The sequence below is a fragment of the Natator depressus genome, chromosome 14 (assembly GCF_965152275.1).
Source record: "Natator depressus isolate rNatDep1 chromosome 14, rNatDep2.hap1, whole genome shotgun sequence".
In the NCBI taxonomy this organism is placed as follows: Eukaryota; Metazoa; Chordata; order Testudines; family Cheloniidae; genus Natator; species Natator depressus.
Window position 1 is genome coordinate 22,164,425 of NC_134247.1, and position 13,285 is coordinate 22,177,709.

Sequence of the window (13,285 nt, forward strand, 5' to 3'; positions counted from 1 at the left end):
TTCTGCAGCCGTACTATGGGGATAATGGTCCTTCCCGGGTCTACCCTGCTGGTTTAGACTGTGGGGCAGGGACCGTCTCTCTGTAGGTTTCGTGTGCAGCTCCTAGCACATGGGGCCTGATCTCCATTGATACACACAACCCTGCCTGCTTGTCCTGCTGCTGGAGGCCAGTGTGCATTGCCAGACCCAGCTCGGGTGCACTGGGCACTCGGCAAGGTCAGGAGGGGGCCCTTGGCGCCTCACTACACTGCTGCACTGCACTCCCTGGGGCTTAGCCAGAGAACTGAGATTTGCCTCGTTTGGATTTCCCACCGAAAGACTCATCCGCCACGCCCCCCTCTGATCCCTTCTCCCGTTCGGCTGGAGTGCGGCTCCACCACCCCTGCAGCCAGACAGCAACCCCCAGCCGGGCTGCTAGCGACTGTGATTACAGTCCCCAAGCCAGCTTGCACGCGACCAGCACACGCTGCCAGCACCAAACCTGCACCCTCTTCCGAAGAGACTCCAGCTGAACTGTATCGGGGACAGAACCTGAGTCAGGAGGAGGGAGGCATTCATAATCCACGGGCCCATTTCCAAATGTTCCGTGGGCTGCAGGGGGAGGTGCTAGAGGAGCTCCAAACACCCTGCATGAGGGCGCTAGTGCGACAGGATCACTCAAGATACAGTGGTGCAAAGGCACTAGTGCGACAGGATCACTCAAGATACAGTGGTGCAAAGGCACTAGTGTGACAGGATCACTCAAGAATGCAGCAGTGCAAAGGCACTAGTGTGACAAGGTCCATTGAGAATACAGCAGTGCAATGGCACTAGTGCGACAGGATTACTCCTGAATACAGTGGTGCAAAGGCACTAGTGTGACAGGAACATTCCTGAATATAGTGGTGCACATACACTAGTGCAACAGGATCCATTGAGAATGCAGTGGTGCAAAGGCACGAGTGTGACAGAACCATTGTACACTGTCCAATGACACCAAGTGACCCAGTGGCAGCATTAATTCCTGTGCCCCAGTGGATCATAGTTGCCACCCTCCCTACGCTAGCCAGCGAAGAGCTTGTCTGTCAGTGCTGGTGCCGTGTTGTGTGTGCTGCAGTAGCTGCAGAGGGATCCCCACTGGGACCACAAATCCTGGCTGGCCATCCCAGCTGCCAAGCCAAGTATAAAAGTTCATCTGGAACAAGCAAGTCATAGAAGAAATAAAGAGCTGTGCTGGAGTGGAGGAATGGTGCTGAAACTCGGGGCAGCATCGCTTCAGCGGTCTGCCTGACCTCTCCTCCCCAGGATGCTGATGCCCGTCACAGTGTATTTATAGGCAGAGTGAGGCAGGTACGGGACACAGCAGCAATTTCTCCCTGCTTAATTCGTGCCTGCAGAGAGGACAAGAACCCACTGCAGTTTAGCAGGGACCATCAATAACAGCCAGCCAGCTGATTCAGTGCCTGCTTCAGGCAGCAACCTTATGCAGGCACTTCCCAGTGGGCGCTGATTTCAGGATGAGGAGCTGAGGCCAGTTACCTCCATCCCCACATTTTGCGCAGAGCTAAGCAGATAGGAGAAACCAGCTCCCAAAATGTCCTGGGGGCTGTGGGGGAGCTGCCCAGTGCTGGGTGCTAGGGCTCCCCGCTGTCACAGAATTCACGTTGCCTTTTCCCCGCCTGCTAAAGGGACGCTGCCAACCACTAGCCTGCTAAAGGGGACAGGGGAAGCGACCGGCCAGGTTTCCAGGCATGTTCAGCACCCAGCAGCTCCGCTGGTGACACTTATGGCCACGTCCTCAAAAGAGCTCAACATGCAGTGTGCAGAGTGCTCCCAAACCCTGGCCACTTATTTAGGTGCCTACGTGGGAACTGAGCTCCGCTGGCCGTCCAAGCCCAGGGGCGGATGCCGAGCGCCGGGGAACCAGGCTGGACATGAGCAGGGCGGGGGCATTGATGTTATTGTTAGCACAACGTTCCAAGGAGCAGAGTTTGGAGCCTGGCCCGGCCGCGTCAGGGATCCAGCCCCAGCAGCCCCAGGAGGCTAGGGCATGGAAACTGGGAAGGGAAACTGACTAGAAACAGCATGAAACTGACCAGCGCCCTACCTGAGCACAGAATGGGGACAGCTTACAAGTGATAGTGCTGATCACTTACATGGCGTTTTTTGCCTGTAGATCTAAAAGTGCTTTGCAAATATGGGGCAGCATTATTAACCCCCATCCGGAATGGGAAACTGAGGCAGCAAGCTGAAGTAACTAGCTCGCAGTCACACGGGGAGACAGTGGCCGACCCAGGAAAAGGCCACAACTCTCCTGACCCCTGCTCGGGTATGTAACTCCTAATGCGCACTGCCACTCTGCTACATCAGCCTTTAGACCCCAATTTGCTTCCACAGCTCCCCATGACGCCACGCTCCCATCAGATGGCGACTGCTGACCCCCACGGGCGGTCATCACAGACAGGCAGCACGGTGATGGGGCTGGCTCTCCCAGGCAGCGAGCGCAGGCAAGGGCCTGATGGGAGCACGCTGGTGCCGCCACAATGAATCTTCTCAGACACATGGGGCAAAGGGGCCCTGTTGCTGGGGGGGCTGACAGTGGGTCTCCCAGACCGGCTGCTGCTCCAATCAGGTGGGGCCAGCGAGGAGCAGGACTGGGGTTTCCACTGAGGACAAGCCCTAGCCACGGTGTGGGACTTAAGTCCTGAGCCCAGACTGAGAACGCCAGCAGCCTCCAGGGCATCAGGCTGTAAAATACAGCGGAGCACTGACTGCGGAAGGAGCCAAAGGCAGTATTTGCTTTGCTGCAAAGCAAAGACAGCAAGAAATGCTTCCAGATGAATACCATAACAAATCCACGCCCAGAGGGGCCTTCAGGGGCCTCACCACGCTGCACGTCATGGCCACTCGGAGCTTTACAGGGGCAGCAGGAATGGAAACTGGATCCTGCTGCTTCCCGCAGCACAGACCCTGCAGTCCAGCTACAGGAGAATCTTTATGAACACCTAGCAGTCTGGGGCCTATGACACACAGCTGAGCAGTTCTGATTGCACCCAGAGGAGGGCAGTGCTCTCACCTATGCCCTGGCCAGCTGGTGACATTACGCGGTGGGAAACGAAACATCTGAGGCACTCAGAAAGAAGAAACCGCAGCTGTTAAATAAATGCCATCTACCCGACGGAGTGCCTGCTAGGGACACTCCCACAGTGCTTATCGGATGCCTGCTAGGAGCTCGGCACAGACCTCAGGTGAGGAGGCACGTGGTAGCAGGTGCCTGCTGGAGGGGAAAGCCCAGCACTGGTTGGGGAGCAGCAAAGGGTATTCTGCATGTATCACTTTCTGTGAAACCTAGGCCTAGCCAAGGCCAGTATTCCTCAGCCCCCTAGGCCTGGCCCTGGTTATGATCCCTCGGCCCCCTAGGCCTGGCCCTGGCTACTCCCTCTTTGGCCCCACAGCCCAGGGTCTCGAAACGAAAGCAGGCCCGTGGCTTCCCCCATGGCAGGGGGTAACCGAGGAGCGCACCCAGCTCCTCATGTTACCAGGGGACACTGCTGGGGCTGGGAGAATGTCCAGCTCAGGAATCAGCAGCCAGGCTCATGCAGGGAGGAGACAGTGAGGGCTCCAGACCCATCCCCACTCAGGCGGCCACTCCTATGCCCCATCCCGGTGGGCGAGGTCTCTTACCTGTCGACAGCGGGGTGGTAGAGTGGCCTGCCGTCCTGAGGGGAGAGGTAGCTGCATGCTACGGAGCCCCCGGCAACCCGCACCCGGAACAGGTCTCCCACGCCCTGCAAAAGAGAAGCCCCGAGGGTGAGAATCCCTGGGTTGGCAGATGGATCCTGATCCCAAGGGGCCAGCACCTGGCACCAGGGCTGACAAAGGGCCAGGGGGCTGAGTGGGAACAGGAGGTGCTTGGGGACAGGGGATCAGACAAGGCAGTGAGATGTGTGGCTCGCAGGCGGTGAAGAGGAGACGCATGGGGTGCCACTAATGAAAGAGCAGCCCCAGCAGAGATGCCCCAAAAGGATGCCCTGCCCAGAGAACCAGCTGCGAGACAACCCCGGTTGGTCTCGGGGGCCATGGGGCCCCTCTTTGGCCAGCCTCTCCAACCTACCTTTATTTATACGGCACCTTCCCTCTCAAAGCACTTGCCAGACCACAGGAGAAATGCGGCTGCCACTGGGGAGAAGCACAGTCTTTGCCAGCGAACTGCTATGCCATATTTCAGAGGAAGTGTAGCCTGGTGTCTCTGGCTGACACAGCACACTGGGGGAGTCAGGGACTCACTCAGGATCAAACAGGGCCAGGAGGCACCAGGTTAATGGCCTGATTCCTGCAAGCCGCTGCATGGATCGAGAAGGCACATTGCATACTGGGATTGGATGCCTCCAGGCTGCCTCTCCGTAGTAACATGGAGCTGTTATTGTACCCCCAGGGCCTGCCCTTGGCACAGGCAAACACCCCGTCCCCTCACCCATCACGGAAAATCAATGTCCAGAAAAAAAATCCCTGGCGTCCCCGGGCTGCTCATCCTCAGCTGCCCCAGGGTTCACTCGTGCCGCATTTTGGAAGTCCCGTGCAGCTGGGGGATTGAACTCGGTGACCTGCTAACTGGCTCTGGGCTGAGTGCACGCACTCACCGCCCAGCTGCATGGGAATTCGTGTGCTTCGTCTGTGCTAATCCAGCTGGCTGAAGCAACTGACGATCGTTGGAGGATTTCAAACTCACGGACTCCACCGGCTCTCCTGTTGTGGGGAGGGCAGGGGCTGAATGGCTGTAAATACACGCAGCTGCTGTGCAAGCTTCTCACACCCCTCCACTAGCATCGCTCCGGGCGGCCCTGCAGCCCCGCCTGCTAGTTAGCCCAGGGCCCCTCCCCACGTGGGCCAGCGCACCTCAACACCGCTGTAGACAGCTGCTCCTGGATTTCACTCCTGTGCCCCCCTGTAAATTCACCTGCACTCCCGCCGACAGGAGCCGTGGGCCCCCCGCCACAGCTCTGCCAGTGCCTCTCACTGACAACCCCCAGCACTCTGAACTGCTCCCACCCTAGCACTCTCAAGACAGATCTGCCAATGCTCCTCACTCCCGACCCGCAGCAACCCCTGAGCCTCTGCTGAGCAGAGATGGAATGATCAGCGCTCACCCCGGTCTCTGGCCTTGCAGCCCCAGTCCGGGCTCTGAAATCCCCTTCGTGGGAAAACTCGCCAGGTTAACAAGTGACTCCAGCTCAGCTGGAATCTGGGCTCACTGGAATCAGCGGGAGTCTTGCCACGGGCAGGGCTGGACTAGGGAAGTGAACTCGAGCTGGTGTGGGGTAAGAAGGCGAAGCAATGGCAATGCCCAGGTGGCAGTGGATGAAGCTAGGGACTGGACAATGAGACACAGAGTCTCTCCCACCTCACTCGCTGCTTTGGGCCAGCCTGGCACTGCTCACCAGTCCTAAAGCCACTTGGAAAATGGACCAAACACAAAGTGGCTCCTCCCATCCCAGCATGCATATAAGCTAGTGGGGACTGTTGGCTAGGCACTAGGATGGGATCCAGGAGACTTGGATCCCAGTCCTGTGATCTCAGGCATGGCTGAATCTGTTTCCCCTGGAAGCTCCTCCGGGCAGGGACTGTGGCTGTGTGTCTGTACAGCCCTTGGCTCAGCTGGGACCTCTGGATGCTACTGGAATACAGCTAGGACAGCCATCACCCGGCGGGGGCCCACATACAGCGGAGCTGGAGTAGGTGCCCAAAGCCACGTGCTCAGCCAGATGGGCCCCCAGATGGATTCTACGGCACCCCCACTCGTGGTGTCTTGGGGCAGGCCTGGCTCAGTGGTGTATTTTGCACCCCTTCCCCCTGTGCCGCTTACAGTTTCCCCATTGTCACGCGAGCGGATTCATCTGGGGCCATCTCCCTCCCCTGGTGATGATGTTTTGTCATGAGAACGAGCTCTCTCGGCGTTTCATTAGCCAATCCATCCCAGCTTTCATTACCCGCCGCCGGCTGGCCCCGCATCCTTTTGACAGGGACTGTAATGAGAGCCGAGGCGGGGACAAAACGAATCCATTAGGGTGACAATATTCAGCTTGTAATCTCACATTCCTCTAAACATGCATTAGAGAGAGACAGCGCGCGCCCCGGCTACACAGCCCAGCTCCCTGTGGCAGCACAGCCGTTCCTGGGTGTGAAAAGAGAGAGCAATCAAACTGTACCTTCCTTGCCAGGATCTCAAAGCACTCGCAAACACTCAAGGATTTCACTCTCACAACCCTCTGGGAGGCACGGCTCACGCTCTCCATTTTATTGAGGAGGAAAATGAGGCACAGTTTCCAGGTTCCTCAGTTTCCCCATCACTGAGACAGGAATGACACTAGTTACCCTCTTCAGCAGGTAGTTCTGAGGGTTAATTCGCTAATGTTTGTACCGGACACTGACACATACAATGTGAACAGTGTGTGCTGTTATCTGCCTCCCGCATTCCCTCTGGGAACCAGGGCGGGAGACTTACCATTCCATCCCCCGCGCCCAGATTTGTGGCAGTAAAAATAGCGCCTCGTAGCATGATCAATGCGTTCGGGTCAAAAGCCACCCTTCGGACGGTATGAGACACAGTCTGCTCTCAGCCATGCCAGTGCAGCCCCACTGGCTTCAAAGCGGGAGGGAAAGAATCCAATTCTCACCTTTTAATAGCTTGCAAGGTCCCGCACAGAACCCAGCCAGGAGCTTTTAGCAAATGGAAAGGCTCCTTTATCACTGAAAGCACCTGCTCGGCTGTATTGTAGGGATGCTGCCTGCTCTATCCCAGCACACAGGGGTCTGACCTGACCAAATTCTCCACACATCATGGGCCAGATCCTCCTTAACCCATTGACTCCAGCGGAGCTGTGCCGATGTCCGTGGGTGGAGGATCTGGCTCTGTATCCTTCCAGCACATGCTGCTTAGTTAACCAGACTGGAGAAGGTTCTTTATAACAGATGCGTCCCCCAGAAACCGTAAAGAGCCCGAGAGAAGCTCCACGGCTCATTCCAAGCCCTAAAAGCCTTCCGTGCAGGAACTGGGGGCATGTCTACACAGCAGCCGAGTGCTGTCATTCCCAGCGTGGGCAGACAGACACACGCTAGCTCTGCTTGAGCCAGTGCACTAAAAAGAGCCGTGTGGCTGTGGCAGCCTGGACTACTCACCCAAGGCTGATCCCATCCCAGAGCCTAGGTATGTATGTGGGTGGCTAGCCCGTGCCACCCCCCATGCTGCTATTTTTCGGCACTAGCTTGATCAAAGCAATCACATCCCCCAGCGGGCGGGTGGGCATATCTCACAGAAGCTGTACTGGATCGTCTTTGCATGGGGAGGGGCCGTGTTAGTTAGCAGAGCATCCTCCAGGATTCGTGAAGAACCCCATAGACGAACTCCAGAAGGCAAAGTTGCCTACAGCCATTGTGGAAGGTCCTTGCTGGCTCACAGTTTGTGTGTAAGTCCGGAGAGGCCACTCTGGCAAGCAGAGAACACCCAGGGAGATGGGAACAGGACACAAGTGAAACCAGTGCATGATTATGGCGGTGCTGAGGTCAGCTCACATGCTAGCGGTTGCTGCTCTGAATACCTGACAGGCACAGCCACACATGGGAGCTAATGACAGTAAAAGAAGAGTCTGGTTAGCATGCCCAGCCATGCACAGAGAACTCATCCAGCCCGTGGGCATGAATGCCACAGTGCTAGCTCCCATCCACAGCACACGAGGTGTCGGACTCCCACAGCTCGCAGAAGCACTGCAGGTTTGCACAAGGAGCTACTTTAGCAAGGTCTGAAAAAACCAAGGGGTGGGTTCCCTCTGCCCAAGCAGGCTGTGAATGGGACAGTCCTGTCCAGATGCAGTGACCATGTTACACTTTCCCCAGATACTTTCAGTCTGAATATCTGAATAGCTTTTCTATTAGATGAAGGAAACGAACCAGCAGAAAGAGATCGAATAGACTGTCTCCCTGGCAGAGCAAGTAGTGTGTTACACAGTCTATCGCTCCGCACCTGCACTAAACAGAGGACAAGTCCACATGCGAAGGAGGGGTAAACAGCAAACAGAACCACATCCTCTTCCAGTTACCGCTACCTAGCCCCCCAGGAGAAATGTGCAGAGACAAAGCAGATGTAGAGGGACACTGCTAAGCGAAGGCTGGTCTTGCAGGAGAGATACAGGAAAGCTCTGCCCTTTTCCGGTGCGACCACAGGCAAGTCACTGAGGCAGGTAACTAGGTCCATATTTAGGCGCCTACCTAAATGGTCTAGTTCCCAGAGGTGCCAATCTCATCTCTGCCTAGAGCACTAGGCTGAAATTCCCCCTTCTGCACAAAGCCCAAGGCACCTTGGCAGTCCCATGTATGCCCTGGGAAGACTGGAGTCTCCCTTGATCTGCCCAGTCATGGCTCAGGTATATGCAGCAGGGAATTATGGATGTGGGTGCCAATCTGAGGGTGGTGGGAGAGAGAAACGGCTGCCAAATCTTCACTGTTGCACCAAAGAATGGAACCTTTCCCTGACGTTAATATTATCCAGGATTTTGCAAGCCCCTTCCATCAAGGATCCCTGGGGCTTGGTGCCACCCCATTTTACACATGGAGAAATGCGTGCACAGAGAAATGAAGCCATGCAGGAACCTATGCAGAAAAAACAGCAAAATAAGGTTAATGGGACTTGAGCTGCATTTTCTGGAATGAATCTGTCCCTGGTCTGGGTAAGGCGTGAAAGGCGCCGTTCCCGACCAGACCGAGGAAGATTTGAAGCTGGACCCTCCTGGATCCAACAAAGCCATTTGCTATATCTCCCCACAGAACACAAAAAAGTTCTTGGTTCTGGATCTACTGGAGAGGGTGTCTGCCAATGGTGCAAAGGAAAGGTTTTGTGAAGGAAAGGCTCAGAGACAGAGACAGAGACAGAGACAGAGACAGAGAAAGAAGATCAGGACTGGAGAAGCAGAAGGCCTGAGGACGTACAGTACAAGCTGTAGAGGGACAGACATACATGGGGCTTTCACACAGGGAAAGGGAAGGTGGGAAAGTCTAGACCAGGAAACAGCACAGCTCCTCCCAGAATCTACCCAGCACAGGCTGAGAACCAGTAATGTCGTGCTTGAGCACTCAGTCCTCAGTCAGAGAGACGGCCGGCTCCACCCCTTCAGAAGGTGACGTATTTCTCTGATGGTTCCACTGTCCCTAGCACCCGAGGATCAGACCAGCCCAAGAAGGGGGAAATGAGCTGAGATCTAATGGGGGAAGATAGAGCGATGGGCCCCTCTCACGCCAGCTGTCATTCCCCGTTGGGCCAGTGGCCAACAGTTGGTGCGGCTGAGTATTGTGAGCTCTTCAGGGCAGGGCATGAGTGTGTTTGTACAAAACAGAGCACAATGTGGCCCTGATCCGGACTGCAGCCTCCAGACACTGATTTAATACCAATAACGAATCATTAGATCTGGTCAGAAATGGGGGTGGGGGAGTTATCCTACGTATTGGCACATCCTTCCTTTCTCACTTCAGTGGAGAGAGCCCCACTGAGAAGCACCCTTGCTATGGGGCTCTGTGAGCTGCTGGCCCCAGCCTTTGAATCTGAGTGCCAAGGTGCCCATGAAAAATGGCAGCTGGCGTCACCGCCCCTTCAGTCTGTCTCGCATGCTGGTCTGGGTGGAAGTTCTTGTTCCAGCCGGACTGGTTCACTCGTCCTTGTGCACACGGTTACTATGACGATGACCCATGCTCCTGCCCCAGGACATTATCTGGCGCTCTGCCCCGCAAGAGGATCCAGGCGCTTCAGAAAATACCCCGGCCTGTTTCCCTGGCACGCACCAGTCAGCAGGAAGCAGCCAAGCACTGGTTTGATTTTCAGCATACGCAGCACCAGAGCCAGGCAGCCTCGAGGCACCGCGTGACAGATCGGTTCTCCAGCTCCACAGGAGGAGATGGAAGAGCCCGAGTGCAAACAATGACACAGATTAGAGATGATCAAAGACACCCACCATCCATCAGCAGCAGCCCAGCCACCTGGCAGCCCTGCTTTCTTGAGACAGAGGGAGCCCAGCATGAGGGAAACGGCCTTCATTGCCCATGCATCGGGCTAATTCAGGGCCTCTGAGGTATGGCAGAGGAAGGGAGCCAGGATCCGGTGGATTGGCCAAGTCCCAGTGAATAATGGCGAATATGACCCTGCTGATGCCAGGGAGGCCAAGTCGGCCTGTTTATTAGTGACTCTTTTTCCATCGTTCAGCCAGCTCTGGCTGGGGCAGCGGGAGCCTCCTGCAGAGATCTCCCCCCTCGACTTTTCCAACATCCCCTGAGAGAGACGCTCCACAAGACAGTTGGCTCATTCATGGCCTGCGATAGCTCCACCCGGCTTAGTGCTGGAAACACGCCGAAATGTTCCATGTATCTCTGAATGCAGCCGAATGCCTTTGGCTCGGACGTCTCATGAGACGGCTAGGAAAGTCCCAGCCACTTAAAAACCACATGGCTTGTGCTAAATCCTGACTAACAGACAGGCATCTTTTGAAACAGATTGGACTGTCCTGGTATGGCCAAGCTTCACCTGCTTCCAGGTCAACACAGCTGACAGGTCTGACTCGCTCACCCTGGTGTAAATCCGGAGTGGCACTGGTGTGAGGGGAGAACCAGGCTCTGAAGGCTCTAACTTGCTCTGATGTTTGGGAGCCAAGCTCTACGACTGGCGTCTGACTCTGCAATGCACTGAGCCAGCAGGGACTCTCAGGCAAACAATAGCTCATTGGGCATGGCGAAGGGGCACCCGCGAGGACCGAGCAGCGGAGTCGTGTGGCTCTTTGCCCTGCCACTGCCCATGCTGTGCCATAGCTGGGGCTGACAAGAGGCCTTCAGTCTGACGCCTGTTGCCAGTGCTACATTCCTATGCACGACAAAGCCCTTGTGTTAGGGAGGACTTTGCTGTAACTCAGATGCCAACTGCTGCGTTGCTGGTGGATCGGGCAAGGTTGCCCTGCCCTCATCACGGGCACCAGGCTGGGAGGAAGGTCCCGTTCTCCCAACAAGCAAACTGTATGGAAAGAAAGTAAGAAGCTTCCCCCCTCCCTGGCCAGGATGTGAATATTCAAAGACTCACGCTGTGCCAGCATGAATATGTATGAGCCTGAGGCAGAGAGGGCTCCGACAGGATTCGGCGTATAGTGCAGCTCAGAAATACATGGCTTTCCCCAAATCCCTGCCCGTGACTAGAGCAGATGTCAGCCAGCTAAGGGCACATGGGCTGGACCTGTGCTGCTGGACGACTTCCCAGGGCAGCCAGCTAGGAATGTGGCAATCGGCCTGCGTCGGGGCACACTGTGCTCTGCTCCTGCCTGGGGAGAAGGCTCTGCTTCACCTGAAACAAAGCTGGAGCGATAGTAGGGGAATGGGATCAGAGGAAGGATGGTCCAGTGGTTAGAGCACTAGTCTGGGGCACAGGAGACCTGGGCAGAATTTCCTGTCTGACTATAGCCAGGTCGGTTAGTCTCTCTGTGCCTCAGTTTCCCACCTGAAGAGCGGGGATAGTTGCACTGTCCAGCCGTACAGGGGTGTGGTGAAGAGAAGTACATTAAAGATTGTGAGCAGCTCAGTTGCTATGGCAATGGGGCCAGAGAAGTGCCCTGGACATTTCTGGACTTAGAGGGGGCAGTGCATGGATTTCCACAGGACGGCAAAACCCCAGGAGTTAGGGGGACTAGACCCTCAGAGATATGGGGTGATCTTTTGCAGCCCAACCCCCACATGAGATGAGCCCCAATGACTTTGCATAGCCCACAGCCCCCTGCCAGCCATCGCGCTGTGGCCCCCATGGTATTTACCTGTGGGGGTTGCATACCAGCTGTTAGGATATAGATATTCAGGCCTGTCTGTAAAGGCCTATACTCTAAGAATTTAGGTGTATTCTTATCACTTGGCTAGTTAGAGGTATAAAAGGAAAAATCAAAATCACTGTCTGCCAGTGTAAGGTCCTTCTCTTACTGTGACAGTCTGAGGCCCTGTTCTTAGGCTAAGGCCTTTGGCTAAGCATCAGACACAGCCATAAGCTGGGAAGCAACTGGTATGCATCCAGTGAAGTGAGCTGTAGCTCACGAAAGCTCATGCTCAAATAAATTGGTTAGTCACTAAGGTGCCACAAGTACTCCTTTTCTTTTTGGTCACATCCTCACATTCCAAACTAGTCACATTGAAAGAAGGTGCTATTGGGCTGTTAGGAATACAATCCTGTCCTGATAGTGCCTATCACCTCCAGAGAAAGGGAAGTGCCTAGAAGATGTAAAAGGAAACTTAGTTTGATAGCATCCTTTCTGGCAAGGACTCACTTATCAATAGCTGGGATGTGAAATCCTCATTTCTGTGTTTGTTCTATCACTGTAGTCCCCATTTCCCCATTGTTTGTCTGTATAATCTCTGTCTGGGTCTGTGATTATTTCTGTCTGCTGTATAATTAATTTTGCTGGGTGTAAACTAATTAAGGTGGTGGGATATAATTGGTTAAATAATCATGTTACACTACGTTAGGATTGGTTAGTTAAATTTCAGTAAAATGATTGGTTAAGGTATAGCTAAGCAGAACTCAAGTTTTACTATGGGTTTCAGAGTAACAGCCGTGTTAGTCTGTATTCGCAAAAAGAAAAGGAGGACTTGTGGCACCTTAGAGACTAACCAATTTATTTGAGCATAAGCTTTCGTGAGCTACAGCTCACTTCATCGGATGCATACTGTGGAAAGTGTAGAAGATCTTTTTATACACACAAAGCATGAAAAAATACCTCCCCCCACCCCACTCTCCTGCTGGTAATAGCTTATCTAAAGCGATCACTCTCCTTACAATGTGTATGATAATCAAGGTGGGCCATTTCAAGCACAAATCAAGGGTTTAACAAGAACGTCTGAGGAGAGGGGGGGGGTTGGAAAACTAGGGGAAATAGGTTACCTTGCATAATGACTTAGCCACTCCCAGTCTCTGTTCAAGCCTCAGTTAATTGTATCCAATTTGCAAGTGAATTCCAATTCAGCAGTCTCTCACTGGAGTCTGGATTTGAAGTTTTTCTTTTGTAATATCGCAACTTTCATGTCTGTAATCGCGTGACCAGAGAGATTGAAGTGTTCTCCGACTGGTTTATGAATGTTATAATTCTTGACATCTGATTTGTGTCCATTTATTCTTTTACGTAGAGACTGTCCAGTTTGACCAATGTACATGGCAGAGGGGCATTGCTGCCACATGATGGCATATAAGTTTTATTATATAGTCTGCAGTCAATCAGGAAGTGAGGGAGGGGGTGGGTGCGTGGGG

General features: G+C 54.4%; 1 protein-coding gene across 1 annotated transcript in view; it reads right to left on the reverse strand.

Annotated features, from left to right (window-relative positions):
* The window catches only part of USP43 (ubiquitin specific peptidase 43), a 176,290-nt gene that overhangs the window by 14,576 nt on the left and 148,429 nt on the right, over positions 1-13,285 (reverse strand). Inside the window, exon 9 of the mRNA XM_074971087.1 lies at positions 3,664-3,767. Within this exon, the coding sequence (XP_074827188.1) occupies positions 3,664-3,767 (104 nt within the window). The remainder of the gene's footprint in view (positions 1-3,663; positions 3,768-13,285) is intronic.